Source organism: Patiria miniata, unplaced genomic scaffold (assembly GCF_015706575.1).
Source record: "Patiria miniata isolate m_02_andy unplaced genomic scaffold, ASM1570657v1 HiC_scaffold_24, whole genome shotgun sequence".
Lineage (NCBI taxonomy): Eukaryota > Metazoa > Echinodermata > Asteroidea > Valvatida > Asterinidae > Patiria > Patiria miniata.
In genome coordinates, this window is record NW_024037063.1 from 19,449,333 (window position 1) to 19,467,198 (window position 17,866).

Here is a 17,866-nt window from a genome sequence, read left to right on the forward strand (position 1 = left end):
TATAACGTCTGTGATGTTTGTTTGTGCTGTCGGTTGTTAATGCTGTTGGTCAGGTTTATCTGTGCTGTGCTACTGCGTCGGTGTGTATCTCCATAATTAGTTAATTGATGATCTAGTAGGGTGTTATTGGGTGAGAATAAGAATGCTTAAGACGTGGAATCCTTTGTCATCTGTATGTTACGTTAATTTGAAAACTACACACTTTTCCAAGGATCATTGGGTAGATTGTAAAGACTGTTTTGTTGTATAAAACTGTATAGAACTCTATATGACGCAACTATTCCATGGCAACCTATTCTAAAAGTGAAACGGGAACTTGTGTAGAGTTGCTATTGAATCTTATTAAATGCACATCAACTTGTACAATGCCGGACGTTTGTGAAAGACGAATTTGGCTAGCTCTTTTAACGTCCAACGTAATATATGTGTTCCTCTTTCCCCCAGGCCTCTCCACTGGTGCAGTCGTAGGTATTTCTATCTCCTCTGTAGTGATCGGAATCATCGCCATTGTCATCATAGTTGCAGTCAGAAGCAGGCGCAAGAAGTCTTCACCGACATCCAGCAACATGAACATACCCCTGGCATCGGCCGCTGAACCACCAGCCTCTGACCCGAATTCCAACGGTGCCAATGTCCTAACTAACCCTCTTCATAGAGGGACCCCCTTTTCCCAGCCCGTACCTCGTCAACCACCTCCAGGGTACTGTCCAATGCCCTTCAGTGGCCAGCCCCAATTAATGGTCCAGTTACCTGGTACCGGGTTTCCCAAGAACAACCGAACACCAGGGGTTGCTCCGGTATCAAACACCGCCAACGCCGACCTGTCCCCTCCTGCATATGCCTCAGTGGCTAATAGTCCACCATTCTACCCCGGCAAGGCTTCCCAGCCGCAGCCTCAGCCCCCGCCACAGCCCCTGCCACAGACCCAGCCCCCACCACAGCCCCTGCACCAGTCCCTGCCCCAATCAGAAACCCAGCCCTAACCGTCAACCCAGACTCAGCCAGAGACCCAGCCCCAACCCCTGCCCCAGTCCCTGTCCAGGCCCCTGCCCCAGCCAGAGACCCAGCCCTAACCCTAGACCAAGCCACATGCCCAGCCACAGACCCAGCCACGGACCCTACTCCAGTCCCAGCCACATACCCTGCCCCAAACCCAGTCACACACCAAGCCACAGGCCCAGCCCCTACCCAGCCACATCCCAAGCTCTAGTCTCATCCCAGCCACAGCCCAAGCTCGAGTCCCAGCCCCAGCCCCAGCCCATACCCCTGCCCAAGCCCCTGCCTCAGCCACAGCCCTATCAGCTTCAGCCACAGCCGCATCAGCCCCAGCCCCAGCCCCATCAGCTTCAGCCCCAGCCCCAGTTTCCGAATCCTCTTTGCCTTCTGTGCCTGGACCAAATGCTGATGCTTGTAACACTATCGAAGTTACCGGGCCAACACGAATGAAATGTCAGTTTAAGAATGTTTGTGATCGAAAGTGGCAAAACAAGAAATGTTTACAGTCTTAGAACAATTAGTTTTTGTTGATGTGATATATATTAGCCTCACGTTAAAGTTCTGCATAAAATGTGATTAGCCCTTACTTCCTCCGTTACAGCTATGAATTATATAATAACATGAATGCAGTAATTCAAAAAGGTGCCGACATTGATTTGTAAAAAAAAAACTTCTCCGATTTCAGTCTGCAAACAAACGAACTTTGGAACTTTCTAAATTGCTTCGGAGAAGCATAGGGATTTCGCCAGAACAAATCAAGGTTGCTTTAATCTAAGGTAAAAGATTTTCTCTCATGTAGGTTTTAATATCACGTGTACATCCCAGTTGCAGTATGCTTACTAAGATGGTTAGATATCGATTTTGAACACTGCTTGAACGTTTATTTGCTTATAAAGTATACAATAATCGTATAATCGATTTTATTCAAGATGGTTAGATATTGAGATTGAGCATTGCTTGAACGTTTGTCAGCTTATAAGGACACAAATACCATATAATTGTGTTTATTCAAGATGGTTACATATTGATTTTGAACACTGCTTGAACGTTTGCTTTATATAATCGCGTTTAATCAAGATGGTTAGATATTGATTTTGAGCATTGGTTTAACGTTTATTTGTTTATGAAGCATATATTAACCATATAATCGAATTTAATCAAGTTTGTAAATTTGGAATAGTTTATACGTTAAAGAGAAGTGCCTATTCACGATCACCCTGTGTAGATTAGTCAACAAGGATTCCAGCTGAACAAACCCTTTATTTTGCTCCAAATGTGATTGGATTGTAGTTAATCTTTTTCCGTTAATAAGGAAAACTGTGCAAAAACCACTTGTAATTGGCCATTCACATGATGCAAAGGCTTGTCACAGTGCCCAAAAGTATCAGAAACGTCTCCCAGTTGCCTTTCAAGTTTGTATCTTATAAAATGGCAAGGACAATCATTTATATTTTCACTGATTGTACTCAGGATAACCGTTTTGCTAGCAATTGTTATCACACAGATTTAATACGTTAAAATAAGGAGAATCGTCTTTCACTTCAGTCTTTTAAATTTGTAAATTGTATAAGTGCGATTTTGGGCGAAGAGTAATGGTAAGAAGAAAGTGATTTTTACGGATAATATTTTTACCAGCGGATTTTAGGAGTTCATAGACTTTACTTTAAGCTTATTTGTTGCTATTTCTGATAATTATCACTCAGATAATTGCTATAATTATTTTTGTAACAGAACATCGTTTGTTCATTATATTTTAGATAGCCATTGCCTTATAGCGAAATGCTTCAAGTTTAATTAAAGGTAATGCACAACATTTGCTGTTGCTGTACTTTTCAGAAATGGATGGAATTGGGGTTAGTATTGACCCTACCTCAGACGAAGCGGAGCACTTGAGAGTTATCGGGTAATTGTCAGGTCAGGGAACCAGACTAGCTGGTTTGCGCCCGTTTACGGATGTGTAACCGATTGCAAACAAGAATCTGAACTTACTCAATTTGTGTACTTTGGGGCAGTATTTGAAAAAAAAGTCAGTCAACTGTGGTCGGCCGACCATCGTTTGAAATCGATTCGAACATTTTTCATTATTGAAAAGGATAGTATACATCAGGTGCCATGATTTCACATGATGCTTGAGACTAATGTTTACTTTCAGTCAAGTGAGGTATTTCGCAATGATTTGGTAATTTTGTTTTGTTGATGTTTGCAAAGGACATTACCTTTAATATTGTAGAATGTACTTACTCTTTTTTCAAATACAGTTCAGAAGAGTGAATGGTAATAGGTGAGGGGTGAATCATCCCATGTTTTGTGAGGAGGAGGGTATAGGAAGAGCGCAGGGCATCGCACGCTTAACTTGGACAGGAGGATGAGGAGCATGAGGGAAAAGATGAGCAAATCATTCCCATTTTGGTGAAATCATGAAGCTATCGCGTAACGTCCTCCCTCTTCGTTAGACTACGCCTTCCCCGTTCCACTACCCTCCTCCGTGCAACATTCCTCCTCAATGCAAAGTCCTTCCTCCTCCTCCTCTCTCTCCTGCTCCTCCTCCTCACAAAACAAGGCATAATTTACGCCTCGCCTACTACTGTGAATACTTGATCAAAAAAAAAAAACGTATACATGTATATCCAAGACAAAATATCTCAAAAAATATCTATGTATAAAGGCGGGTTTTCTTCATTAGGTTACATGTGCTTTGAAAAACACTTTCACGTTATAGCCTTTGCCTTTTAAGATGCCTAAATCATAGTTACAAACTTTTGATAAAGTATTCACATAAGCGCCGTTTTCATATTTCATGATGTTTGATAATCCATAATAAATCTGTTCTGCTTAATATGATAAACAAGTCATGCCCGGCCGCTTCGCCCTTTGTATAAATTGTAAATGCCAAATGCCAATTTCATGTGTATGACTGCATAATGTTTTTCTACTATGATAACATTAAGTATGATTAGGCCTATGCCGTTACTGGTTTTATATCGATCAGTATTGCGGATGGAAACTGGTTCCTAAAATAAGGATCGAGCTTACTTCTAAAGAGATCGACTATTTCAGTAAAAGCACACGAAAGTCTTTAACCTACTGCGATTGAATAGTCCTACAGTTGGTCGCATATATCTTTATCATCGTGTATCGTCGTTATCATCGTTTTACCCCAAAATCCTCATAAAAACCCTAACCCTGCCCTTTATCCACGACATCCTGTTGGCGTTCAGTGTCACAAACTGACTTAGTAAGTATAGTAACCTTAGTAAAAGTTGCTTTGTGGCCCGTAACTACACAATCGTAATTATGCATATCCACCGAGTGACGTGACAAAGCACATATACTTTTCGATTTGATCATTCGATAAAACCTCGGGGTATCTTAAAAGTCCACGTATAAGTTTGTGGGTTTTTTTTTTACATGAGGACTACATATTGACCGCGGATGGCGAACACTGTACTTCGGTCAGGTCACATGCAAATTAGTTTCCTGTGTGGTGCAGCATTGTTTATTTGGAAATCCCAAATCCGATCACGCCACACAAGCCATTCAAACCTACGTACCAGCAAGCATTTGAAGAATGAACATGTATTTCCAAACTACGTATAGGCCTATTTACCCATTTGGGGGAAAAAAGGAAAAAGTTGCACTATGTAACGTATAAAACATGTCAAATTTGTCTTAATAACTTAAAAGTATAAGCCTATGCCGAACAGCCGGTCAAAACTTACTTTGTAACTAAAGGCATCCAGGAGAGGGAATTCCGGGTTACGAAATGGCGTTTGATTATAGCGTTTTGGAAGCAATTAAAGTTTTCATATCAAGATATAATTACAAAAGGTTTGACTACTAATCCCATATAGTTATTCATAATAAGTATAACTTATTTAAAATTAGTACTTCGCGTCGTGTCCCTGCGTGCAAGTGTGACAAAGTGAACCAATTTTACTGATTGTAAGCATGCAGGCAATTCCCAGTGGGATATATCTTTTTCTTATAAAAATCGGCAAACAATCTAACGAAACTGAGACTGCGCACGGCGTCTTTGTGTCGTTATGGTGGATGCACAACAACAAAAGTGTCAATTCACCATAAGACCTACGTAGTACACGATATACACGTACATTGCCTGATTGTGCAGAAAGCACTGCGCGTGTCATAACCGCTATATACAACGCCATTTTGTGCGAAGTGCAGTATCGGCAGACAAAGTCAAGTTGTGTCGTTAGTCGTATTAAGGGCTCGTATAGGTCTCCAAGGTAACGACCATCCTCAAGATGCGGGGATTCCTGATGCCAATCCTCTTTCTGTTTTCACTGAGTTTTCTTGTCAACTTTCGATGGGTATGGGCCCAGGAACCGTCGGGTAAGTGTACACTTAGACAGACTTGTGGGAATCATAGCGACATACAGTTCTGAAAATCCGGGGGAATTAGCTTACACCTTTTACGTGGTCACCTGGAGTGCGATGAAACGTGCAAAACTAAATCAGGTCAACTTTACTCACTCTTTAGCAAGCAAATTTCTCCAAAAATTTCGTTTGCCAAAAAAAATATTAGGTCCTCAAATTTTCACCAACCAAGTTTGCAGACTCAATTCAACTTTTAAAGGAGGAATTTCTTCAATATTTTGCACATGAGAGGGAAGTCAAGTGATTTCGAAATGAGGATAAAGACTAGACTGGTACATGTCTAACCATGTTCCAACTATTTGAAAAGACTGACCCTTTCATTCAGTGTCATTAGGCTGGTGGTTGACTGTGGATAAATGTGTAGCAAATAGAGACTAGTTCCCGGTTCATGCCACATCTTTCTTTTGGCACAGTTGATTGATGCAGTACTGAAGGGGTGTTGGACTGGTTGTTTCATGTGCCACTCTATTTTCCTGTATAGCATGTTTTTAACACTTAAGTTTTGGGACTCTTATACACAGTATGTAGAGTCCCAATTTTCGGAAAAAAAGTTTTGGAAAAAAAGTTTGAATATGGGATAGAGCGGCCATCAGCTATATGGGCTCAAGGTGTAGTCAATATGCTTCATGTATAGGCTGTATAAGTATTTCGATGTGTTTTTACTTCCTAGTTTAGCTGTACGTAATTGGATGAATGCAATATTGATTTTGAAGACGATAGTCATATAATATAGTGGATATGCTTTTAAATTAGTGCATGGATCTGAAGGATGCCATACAAGAACTACTTGCTTAGGCCAAAAAAAAAGTCTCCGGTTTCTGGTATGGAGCTTGCCCAAAAAGTGGTGCGGCGACGCGGCTTTTTTTTTTTTTTACCTGTTTTTGTTTGCTTCAAAATGTCGGCTGATGACTGCAAATGGCGCCCGACTAAACTTAGTGCAAATATTATGGGAGACCAGAGAGGCCACATAAAGCTTATTCTCGATCATAACCCCATCGAAAAACACGTTAAAGTTGTGCAGCAGCAGGATTCCAGTCAAACCAGTGAGTTTGGCGGTTTTGAGACATCATCTTTCATTGAAAAAAAAAACCTTTTTCATTTTGCCGACGCGCATGGCTACGGCGACGCGCGCGCATACCAGAAACCGGAGACTTTTTTGGGGGGGGGCCTTAAGTTGAAAGTTTTTTAATATATAATAATGGATCATAAACAAAAAATGAATGCTCCTTAAAAATCATATTGCAGAGCTCCATTACTTGGGTCACCTTCAATAGACCTAAGACCCAATGACGTAATGGCCTTGTTTACATTATGTGCTATCCTATGGGAGCGAAGTCGGGACGCCAGACGAAGTAGGGACCGTCTACAACAAAGGAAAGCGCACATGGAAAACATGACCTGTCCTCCATTTTATATAGACAATCGCTATATAAAATGTCCATAGGTTATACTTTTGCTTTTAGTTGAGGTACCTCCAGATGTATTACAGAATGGGTATTATTTTGTCGTTCACAATACCAAGTGTGTGTCTGGGTGAGCTTGTCTTACATACGCAGTGTGGACTTCCGAACAAAAGACGTCCACATAATGTAGGTAGCAGCGACGAAGTGTGGACTTGCCCACGTCCACACAGTGTTTCCCCATTTCTGGAAAACAGGTTTAGAGGCATTTTGGGGTTAGGTTTATCCGTAGCAGAATGAAGAGAAACACTAAAGGGAATCATTGAAAAAAAATTGGGTTGTAAGAGTTTTCACAGTTTGAGAAAAATGAGTTTTTCCACTGGTGTTCCTTAACTACACGAAAAGAAAGGAAAGTCCACACTAGGTATGTGAAACAAGTATGGGTGGGTGTGTGTGTGTGTGTTAAAGCAGTGGACAATCACTATACAAAATGTCTGTATATTACTTTAGCCTTTATGTGAGATACCTACAGATATTATTTTCCACACCACTTAGTGAGTGTTCATAGTTATATAATATATTTTTGATATATATATATTTTATTTATTTTGATATACTACGGTCACTTGGACCACCATCTTGAATTTGGAATATGTTCTCAAGTAAGACAAATCCGGAAAAGTGCAATGAAGTCTCAAACAAATAATCTCAAATTTCACTTATACATATCACTTACATTTGTTACTTTTCTCAAATTTGACCATTTTTTGGCAGCCATATGGGCAGCCATCTTGAATTTGATTCATGGTAGCAAAACAAAATAATGCTTAAAATGAATTTGTAAGGGTTAAAAGCATTATCTCTAATAATTAAATGCATGCAGTTATCATATTATTTGGCTGATAGATAACATTTTTCTCACATTTGACCACTTTTGGAGGCCATATTGGCGGCCATCCTGGCCGCCATCTTGAATTTGAGGCATGATAGCAAAAAAGGACACCAGAAATGAATTTGTTCAGGGTAAAAGACACATAACTAACAATTTTATTGATGCTTTTATCACATTATTTGGCTGATGTATGACTTTTTTCAAGTTTTTCCCCATTTTGGTGGCCATATTGGCGGCTATCCTGGCCGCCATCTTGAATTTGAAGCATGATAGCATAAAAAGGATACCAGAAATGAATTTGTGAGGGTAAAAAACATATAACTAACAATTTCATTTATGATTTTGTTTCATATTATTAGGCTGATATATATCTTTTCCCACAATCATTGCACGCCATATTGGCCGTCATATTGGCCGCCATCTTGAATTTGAAGCATGATAGCAAAAAAAATACCAGAAATGAGTTTTTGAGGGTCTAAATTATAAGACTAGCCATTTTATTCATGCTTTTATCCCATTATTCAGCTGATATATGTCTTTTTTCCCGTTTCTACCATTTTTGGCGGCCATATTGGCCGCCATCTTCGATATCTCCAGAGCATTGGATTTGGTTTACTGTTAACATCCAAAATGTGTTTTAGAACCCTAAAAGGCACCAAAAATGGTGTCGGTTAGTTCGGGGGGAGGGGGGTGCACGGGGGTTCCCCCATACATACTCCCCTAATGCTAATATCTTAATTTGCTTTGTAACATGTTTGATAGGTCATGATCATAAGCACAAAATTGTCCAAAAAAATATGTGAAGTCATTAGGATATCACAAGAATGTATGCGTGTGAGTTTGTTTTTGCATTCAATATGGGACGTTGAATAATGGAGGGCAGTAGGGTCCATAATTCCCCAAGGTCCACAGTTGGCGATCGTGCACGAAACGAACATGTCTTCCTAAAAAGGATGAAGCACGAAAAAGAGGAACAATAAGGAGTCCACGATTGCAGGTAAATACACATTTGTATGTATATGTTCACGAGTTGCTCGACGCGACCGAGAAGCGGGGGAAAGGCGGCGAACTAGCGAGACCGCGGCGAAGCCTCGTTTAATATTGACGTGGAAACTATACCTTCACTTTCAGTTCGCCTTGTTGGTGGCAGCTCCTCAAACGAAGGCCGAGTAGAGGTCTTCTACCAAGGCGAGTGGGGCACAGTCTGCGATGATTATTGGGACCTACAAGATGCTGAGGTTGTCTGTCGCATGATTGGCTTGCCTTCTGCGTCCAATGCTTGGAGCAATGCTCACTTCGGCCAAGGATCGGGACGGATCATCCTTGACGATGTTAGCTGTGGAGGATATGAATCAAGCATCGCTGCCTGTTTACATAGCAGCTGGTTTAGTAATAATTGTGGACACAGTGAGGACGCCGGAGTTACTTGCAAGTCATACATGACGAGTAGCTCTTCGCCAGCACCACGTCAGTATACTCTAGCGGGGCTATAAAATTATGTGAAACAAGAAAGAATATATAACAAGAAAGATACTTACTTTATATTTACTCCGTTTTCAATTAAAGCTCACCTATCTTAATTCCTCATTGTATTTTGCATTCAGGCTCAGTTCGGCTTGTTGGTGGCAGTTCCTCATATGAGGGCCGCGTAGAGGTCTTCTACCAAGGCGAGTGGGGCACAGTCTGCGATGATGGATGGGACCTACAAGATGCTGAGGTCGTCTGTCGCATGCTTGGCTTGCCTTCTGCGTCCAATGCTTGGAGCAATGCTCACTTCGGCCAAGGATCGGGACGGATCATCCTTGACGATGTGAATTGCGGAGGCTATGAATCGAGCATCGCTGACTGTTTACATAGCAGCTGGTTTAGTAATAATTGTGGGCATAGTGAGGACGCTGGAGTTACTTGTAAGTCATACATGACGAGTAGCTCTTCGCCAGCACCAGGTCAGTATACTCTAGTGGGGCTATACAATTATGTAAAACAAGAAAGAATATATTACAAGAAAGATACTTACTTTATATTTACTCCGTTTTCAATTAAAGCTCACCTATCTTAATTCCTCATTGTATTTTGCATTCAGGCTCAGTTCGGCTTGTTGGTGGCAGTTCCTCATATGAGGGCCGCGTAGAGGTCTTCTACCAAGGCGAGTGGGGCACAGTCTGCGATGATTATTGGGACCTACAAGATGCTGAGGTTGTCTGTCGCATGATTGGCTTGCCTTCTGCATCCCATGCTTGGAGCAATGCTCACTTCGGCCAAGGATCGGGACGGATCATCCTTGACGATGTGAACTGTGGAGGCTATGAATCAAGCATCGCTGCCTGTCCACACAGAAGTTGGTTTAGTAATGACTGTGGGCATGGTGAAGATGCTGGAGTAACTTGTGGCCCAGGTTGGTAGTCTATTGCATTTTATTTATTTTTGGTTGTAAAAATCTGGCCTACGTGCTTCTTATGTAATCAGCATTGCCTGATTCATAATGTATGTTGACAAACATATTGTGCCTCATTCTCATTCCTTATACTTCATACATTCAGTTTCAGTTCGTCTTGTCAGTGGCAGCTCCTCCAATGAGGGTCGAGTAGAGGTCTACCACCAAGGCGAGTGGGGCACAGTCTGCGATGATGGATGGGACCTTCAAGATGCGGAGGTCATCTGCCGCATACTTGGCTTCCCTTCTGCATCCCATGCTTGGAGCAGCGCTCACTTCGGCCAAGGATCAGGACGGATTATCCTTGACGATGTGCACTGCGGAGGCTATGAATCAAGCATCGCTGACTGTTCACATAGAAGTTGGTTTAGTCATAACTGTGGGCATCGTGAAGATGCTGGAGTAACTTGTCGTGAAAGTAATATGACTGCTCCAAACACAGGTTAGTGGATCAGTTGAAAGTGATTTAAAATGTTGGGCTTTCAAGCATCATCAACATTGCTTGTTTCTTGTAGTACTAGATTGACAACATTTCGTACATGAATTCCATTCCATATTGCATTTTTTCAGTTTCAGTTCGCCTTGCTGGTGGCAACTCCTCATACGAGGGTCGAGTAGAGGTCTACTATCAAGGCGAGTGGGGTACAGTCTGCGATGATGGTTGGAACCTTGATGATGCTTATGTCGTCTGTTGCATGCTTGGTTACCCTTCTGCATCCAATGCTTGGAGCAATGCTCACTTTGGCCAAGGATCAGGACGGATCGTCCTTGACGATGTGAACTGCCAAGGAACCGAATCTAACATTGCTCAATGTCAACACAGTGGTTGGTTTAGTCATGACTGCTGGCATAGCGAAGATGCTGGAGTAACTTGTGATAACATGACAACAACTCCTTTACCAGGTTGGTGGGTCGTTAGTAAAAAAAAAAAGAAGATAATTTCTCATTTGTAGTTCATTTCCAATTAGCTGAACTATATATTCCTCATTGTCTCTTCATTCACTTTCAGTTCGTCTTGTTGGTGACAATTCCTCCTATGAGGGTCGAGTAGAGGTGTTCTTCCAAGGCGAGTGGGGCACAGTCTGCGATGATGGATGGGACCTTGACGATGCGAGTGTTGTCTGTCACATGCTTGGCTGGCCTTCAGCATCCCATTCATGGAGCAATGCTCACTTCGGTCAAGGGTCAGGACGGATCATGTTGGACGATGTTAACTGCCATGGACATGAATCTAGCCTAGTTGAATGCCAGCATCGTGATTGGTCTAGTCATAATTGTGGGCATAGTGAAGATGCTGGAGTAACTTGTGGTGAAAGTATCACGACGACTCCAGGCCCAGGTTAGTGGCTCAAAATAATAAAAGTGATTTAAATTTCATAAGGAATTAAAACTTATTAGATGTTGGGCTTTCAGACGTCATCAACATTGCTTGGTTTTTGTTGTACTATTGACAACATTTCTTACATGAATTCTATTCAATATTGCATTCTTTCAGTTTCAGTTCGTCTTGTTGGTGGCAGCTCCTCCTATGAGGGTCGAGTAGAGGTCTACTACCAAGGCGAGTGGGGCACAGTCTGTGATGATGGATGGGACCTTGACGAAGCAAATGTCGTCTGTCGCATGCTTGGTTTCCCTTCTGCATCCCGTGCTTGGAGCAATGCTCACTTTGGCCAAGGATCAGGACGGATCATGCTTGACGCTGTGAACTGCGAAGGCTATGAATCAAGCATTTCTGACTGTTCGCATAGAAATTGGTTTAGTAACGATTGTCAGCATAGTGAAGATGCTGGAGTAACTTGTGACGAAACCATCCGAACAACTCCAATCCCAGGTTGGTAGTCAGTTAGTTCAAAAAAAATAAGATAAATACCTCATTTGAACTTCCTTTTCGATTACAATTCACCTATTACGAATGAGGGTTGTAATTAACTTTACGGTGGCAAGTATAAACCGTCTGTGATATTTTGTTGCTTGTGTTTATGCTGACACTAAGGGTAGTCAGCTCGTTCATTGGGAAGTTCAACAATCCCCCCAAAAAGCAAGTTGTAGCTCCTGGAATAGCGTTCAAGTCTAACACTATTAATAGTTGACACTTTTAATCAGGTTAATCTGTGCTGTGCTACTGAGTCGGTGGCTGAGTCCTTCTATTGGTTAATGATGATCTATTATCTTAGTAGATTTGAAAGTTGATTGATAAATTGTAGTGCTACAGTGGGTACTGAAATATAGTATCCTGTTGACTGTTTCAGCAGCGCCGGTCCGTCTAGTTGGTGGCTCTGCAGCTTGGGAAGGTCGAGTTGAAGTCTACCACAGTGGACAGTGGGGTACCGTCTGTGATGATGCGTGGGACATCAACGATGCTACAGTCGTTTGTCATCAGCTTGGCTATGCTTATGCTGTTAGGGCAAAGAGTGGTGCCTATTTTGGGCAGGGATCGGGTAACATCCTCCTGGATGATGTTCGTTGTACCGGATCTGAGTCGACTCTGTCAGAATGTGATCATGCGCTGTGGGGACAACAAGATTGCAGTCATGGCGAAGATGCAGGCGTCATCTGTCATTATCTCTCTACTACTCCCGTGCCTGAAGGTAAACTATTTGAATCTGTGATGTTAGCATTTTAAAACATATTGTCCAAGAGACGAAAGAAAAGACAAATTACCACAATGTATTTCCTGTTGCTTTTAGGTTCAGTTCGACTTGTTGGTGGCAGCTCCTCCTACGAGGGTCGAGTAGAGGTCTACTACCAAGGTCATTGGGGCACAGTCTGCGATGATGGATGGGACCTTGATGATGCAAATGTCGTCTGCAGCATGCTTGGCTTGCCTTCTGCATCCAATGCTTGGAGCAATGCTCACTTTGGCCAAGGATCAGGATGGATCATCCTTGACGATGTCAACTGCTATGGCTTCGAATCAAGCATTGATGACTGTTCACACAGCAGATGGTTTAGTAATGATTGTAAGCACAGTGAGGACGCCGGAGTTACTTGCAAATCACACATGACAGAACCAGGTCAGTGCAAGTACCACCACGCCAACCTGACTCCCATTGTATCTTAGCTGAAAGCGTGATCTTGTTGTCATGCCAACGCCAAATATGGCTCAATTATTACATGGCCTTTTTACGTCATAACTTTAAATATCCTACACTACATCACCTAACCAAATATGAAAATGGAACATTTTGAATAACTAGGTGCGTTTATTGAATCCCATTCTAAATGTACGTCAGTTAGCACAAAGACTGGAACATCTGTCTCAGGCGAATTTCCCTGTTTAAATTATTCAACGTAATGTCTGTTTTCCTCTTTTCCCCCAGGCCTCTCCGCTGGTGCAGTCGTAGGAATTACTATCTGCTCTTCATCGTTAGTGATCGCAATCATTGCCATCGTCATCATAGTCGCAGTCAGAAGAATGCGCAAGAAGTCGCCACCGACATTCAATAACATAAACATACCCTTGGCATCGGCCGCTGATCCACCGGCCCCTGAACAGAATTCCAACAGTGCCAATATTGTAACTAACCCTCTCTACAGCGAGCACCCCTTTGCCCAGCCCGTACCTCGTCAACCACCTCCAGGGTACTACCCAATGCCCTTCAGTGACCAGCCCCAATTAATGGTCCAGTTACCTGGTACCGGGTTTCCCAAGTACAACCGTACACCAGGGGTTGCTCGGGTATCAAACACCGCCAACGCCGACCTGTCCCCTCCTGCATATGATTCAGTGGTTGTTAGTCCGCCACCTCCTGCATATGCTGCAGTGGTTGTTAGTCCGCCGTTCTACCCTGGTACGGCAACCCAACCCCTGCCCCAGTCCCTGCCCCAGTCAGAGACTCTGCCCCCAGTCAGAGACAATGCCCGAACCCTAAACCCAAACCCAGCGACAGCCCTTCCCGCAGTCCCTGCCCAGTCAGAGACACAGCCCCAACCCCCTGCCCCTGCCCCAGTCCCTGTCTAGGCCCCTGCCCCAGTCAGAGACCCAGCCCCAACCCTAGACCCAGCCACAGACCCAGCCACAAACCCAGTCTCTACCCAAGCCACTGCCCTAGTCCCAGCCAGAGACCATGCCCCAGACCCAGCCACAGACCCAGCCACAGACCCTACCCCAGCCCAAGCCCAGGCCTCTGCCCCCAGTCCCAGTCACAGACTCTGCCCCCAGTCCCAGCCACAGACCCTGCCCCAGACCCAGCCACAGAACCGTCAGCCACAGACAATGCACCAGCCCAGGCCACAGCCCTGGCCGCAGTCCCAGTCCAAGACACAGCCCTAGCAGCCCCAGCTACAGTCCTAGTCACAGATTCAGCCCCAGTCCCAGCCACAGAACCAGCTGCAGACCCAGACTCAGCCCCTGCCCCAGCCCCAGCTTAACCCCTACACCAGTCCCTGCCCCAGCCACAGACCCAAACCAAGCCACAAACCCAGCCACAGAACCAGTCCCTACTAAAGCCCCTGTCAAGTTCCAGCCACAGACCCTGCCCCAGATACAGCCGTAGATCAAGCCACAGACCCTACCCCAGCCCCAGCCCAGACCCCTGCCCCTGCCCCATCCCCTGCCCCAGTCCCGGCCACACATGCAGACCCAGCCACAGACCAAGCCTCGTATCCGCCAAGGCCCCAGTCCTAGCCACAGCCTCAGCAGCCCCAGCCCAAGTAGCCCCAGCAGCTGCAGCCGCAGTCACAGACACAGCCCCAGTCACAGTCACAGCCACAAACCTAGTTGCAGACGTATACTCGGCCCCTGCCTCAGCCCAGCTAAAACCCCTACACCAGCCCCAGCAACAGACCGAGACCAAGCCACAGACCCAGCCCCAGCACCAGCCCCTGCCCCAGCCCCTGCCCCAGCCCCTGCCCCAGCACTTGCCCAGTCAGAGACACAGCCCCAACCCCCTGTCCCAGTAAGAGACCCAGCCCCAACCCTAGACCGAGCCACAGACCAAGCCACAAACCCAGCTACAAACCCAGCCCGTACTCAAGCCCCTGCCCTAGTCCCAACCACAGACCCTGCCCCAGACACAGCCATTGATCAAGTCCCAGTCCCAGCCCCAGCCCCAGCAGTCCAAGTCCCAGCCACAGCCCCAGAAGCCCCAGCCCCAGCAGCCACAGTCCCAGTCTCAGCCACAGACCTAGCTGCAGACCCAGACTCAGCCCCTGCCTCAGCCCCAGCTCAAACCCCTACACCAGCCCCTGCCCCAGCAACAGACCGAGACCAAGCCACAGACCCAGCCCCAGCCCCAGTTTATTCGTTTATGAAGAATATCTAATCATGTAATCCTGTTTAATCAAGATGGTTAAATATCGATTTGACCACTGCTTGAACGTTTAGTTGCTTATAAAGTGTAAACAATATTCATATAATCGAATTTAATCAAATGGTTAGATACTGATTTTGAACATTGCTGTAACGTTTATTTGCTTATGAAGCATACAACAATCATATAATTGAGTTTAATCGAGCTGGTTAGATATTGAGATTGAGCATTGCTTGAACGGTTATCAGCTTATGAAGGATACAATTATCATATAATCGAGTTTAATCAAGATGGTAAGATATTGATTTTGAACACTGCTTGAACGTTTATTTGCTTATAAAGGTTAAGTATATTAACCATATAATAGCGTTTAATCAAGATGGTAAAGATATTGATTTTTAACATTGCTTAAACGGTTTTTTTTGTTTATGAAGAGTATATTAACCACATAATCGAGTTTAATCAAGTTTGTAAATTTGGAATAGTTTATACGTTTAAGAGAAGTGCCAATTCATGATCACACTGCTAGATTAGTTAGCAAGGATTAGAAAATGTTGCAGCTGAGGAAATGAAATGTGATTGGATTGTTAATCGTTTTCCGTCAGTAAGAAAAACTGTGTGTACAAACACTTGTAATCAGCCATTTACATGATGCACAGGCTCGATAAAAGTGCCCAAAAGTATCGGAAACATCTCTCAATTGACTTTCAAGTTTGTATTTTATTAAATAGTAAGGACAATCATTTTTATTCTCACTGATTTAAATCGAGATAAATACTTTAACTAGTAGTTGTTAGAACACTTATGTAATATGTTCAAATGAGAACCGTCTTCCAATCTGTACATTTTATATTGTTTGGTTTTGAGCGAGGGATCTGGTAAGAAGAAAGTGATTTAAACGGAAAATATTTTACTAGCAGTTTTTAGCAATCCGGAGACTTTACTTTAAGTATATTTGTTACTATTTTTGATAACTATTACTCAGATATTTGCTATAATTATTTTTGTAACAGAACATCGTTTGTTCATTGTATTTTAGATAGCCATTGCCCTATGAAGTGAAATGCTTCAATTTACCTAAAATGTAATGTGTAGATTAGTCAGCAAGGATTAGAAAATGATACAGGTGAGGAAACCCTTTATGTTGCTCCAAATGTGATTGGATTGAAGTTAATCGTTTTCCATTTATAAGGAAAACTGTGTGTAAAACTACTTGTAATCGGCCATTCAAAGGATGCACAGGCCCGTTATAGTGCCCAGAAGTATGTGAAATTTCTCTCAATTGTCTTTCAAATTTGAATTTTAGTTAATAGTAAAGACAATAATTTATATTTCCATTGGTTGTAATTAAGAGACAATTTTTGCGAGCAGTTGTTAGTACACAGATTTAATCTATTAACATTTAGGAGAAACGTCTTTCAAGAATGTAAATTTTATATTGTGTGGTTTGGGACGAAGGGAAATCGGAAGAAGATTTTTTTTTGTCGAGTGATTTTAACAGATAATTTTTACAAGCAATTTAAAGTAGTCCATAGACTTTAGGTGTATTGGTTGCTATTTATGACACGGTTTACTCAGATGTTTGCTATAGTTTTGTACAGGGGAGCAGGATAAACGAAGTTGTGTTGGGATGTACCAACAAAGGAAATGTTGCATTCCGATAAACGTCGTTTGTTCACTACTCAATTGTATACATTGTTTTGTGAGGAGGAGGGGAGGAGCTTGTATTGAGGAGGGGAGAGCACCCCACGCGTAACTTGGACAGGAGGATAAGGAGCATGGGAAAAAGATGCGCAAATCCCAATTCTGTGAAATCACTCATGACGTTTCTCCTTGACGTCCTCCCTCTTTGCTACTATGCCTGCCCCATTCCATCATCCCCTTCCGTGCAACATTTCGAGCTCCGCCCTCTGCCCCCCCCCCTCACAAACTCCCCCTCCTCCTCACAAAAGAAGGCACGATTACCCCCTCACCTACTACTGTGGATACTTAATTAAATGTATTTTATAACAAACGAATGCATGTATATCCAAGACACAAAATGACATCAAGTCTGTATCTTCAAAATATCTTGAGGTCAAGAGTTTTCTTTATTAAGTTACATTTGCTTTGAAATACACTTACACGTTATAGTAGTTGGCCTATCCAAGATGTGTTTAGAAAAATATATCTAAATTATAGTTGCAAACCTTGTATCAACTACTCACATAAACGCCGTTTTTAGTTTTGGTAATCCATAATAAATAATAATAATAATAGTGGCATCTTATAAAGCGCAAATCTGTTCTGCGTACGATGAAAGTCATGCCACTTCGCTCTTTGTGTTATTATTATTGTGTCATAGAATCTGGGCAACTGATCACTGAACACTTACGGGGCCCCTTCGATGGAGAAACAATTGTACACTATTGTACAAAGCAACTGATTCGTGATGACTGATCAGAACAATAGCTAGCGCTATGCTTTCGCCATTGAAGGGGGCCTTCGTGATACA

The 17,866-nt window shown here is 43.1% G+C and overlaps 3 protein-coding genes across 3 annotated transcripts in view; all 3 read left to right on the forward strand.

The window, feature by feature from the left end:
• LOC119732356 (deleted in malignant brain tumors 1 protein-like) overlaps window positions 1-14,101 on the forward strand; it is a 34,852-nt gene extending 20,751 nt beyond the window's left edge. Inside the window, exons 16-27 of the mRNA XM_038205814.1 lie at window positions 445-980; window positions 1,158-1,410; window positions 8,818-9,153; window positions 9,291-9,632; window positions 9,770-10,081; window positions 10,227-10,562; window positions 10,691-11,023; window positions 11,130-11,459; window positions 11,616-11,951; window positions 12,370-12,708; window positions 12,808-13,134; window positions 13,441-14,101. Coding sequence (XP_038061742.1) covers window positions 445-980; window positions 1,158-1,410; window positions 8,818-9,153; window positions 9,291-9,632; window positions 9,770-10,081; window positions 10,227-10,562; window positions 10,691-11,023; window positions 11,130-11,459; window positions 11,616-11,951; window positions 12,370-12,708; window positions 12,808-13,134; window positions 13,441-14,081 — 4,421 coding nt within the window. The 3' untranslated portion in view covers window positions 14,082-14,101. The remainder of the gene's footprint in view (window positions 1-444; window positions 981-1,157; window positions 1,411-8,817; window positions 9,154-9,290; window positions 9,633-9,769; window positions 10,082-10,226; window positions 10,563-10,690; window positions 11,024-11,129; window positions 11,460-11,615; window positions 11,952-12,369; window positions 12,709-12,807; window positions 13,135-13,440) is intronic.
• Window positions 14,102-14,158: 57 nt separating this feature from the next.
• On the forward strand, window positions 14,159-17,353 carry LOC119732231 (putative uncharacterized protein DDB_G0290521). The gene has a single exon (XM_038205670.1). It carries the CDS (start codon window positions 14,188-14,190, stop codon window positions 14,614-14,616), a length of 429 nt encoding a protein of 142 aa, XP_038061598.1. The 5' UTR covers window positions 14,159-14,187; the 3' UTR covers window positions 14,617-17,353.
• LOC119732357 (skin secretory protein xP2-like) lies at window positions 14,695-15,384 on the forward strand. Its single transcript, XM_038205815.1, has one exon. It carries the CDS (start codon window positions 14,695-14,697, stop codon window positions 15,382-15,384), a length of 690 nt encoding a protein of 229 aa, XP_038061743.1.
• Window positions 17,354-17,866: the final 513 nt, after the last annotated feature.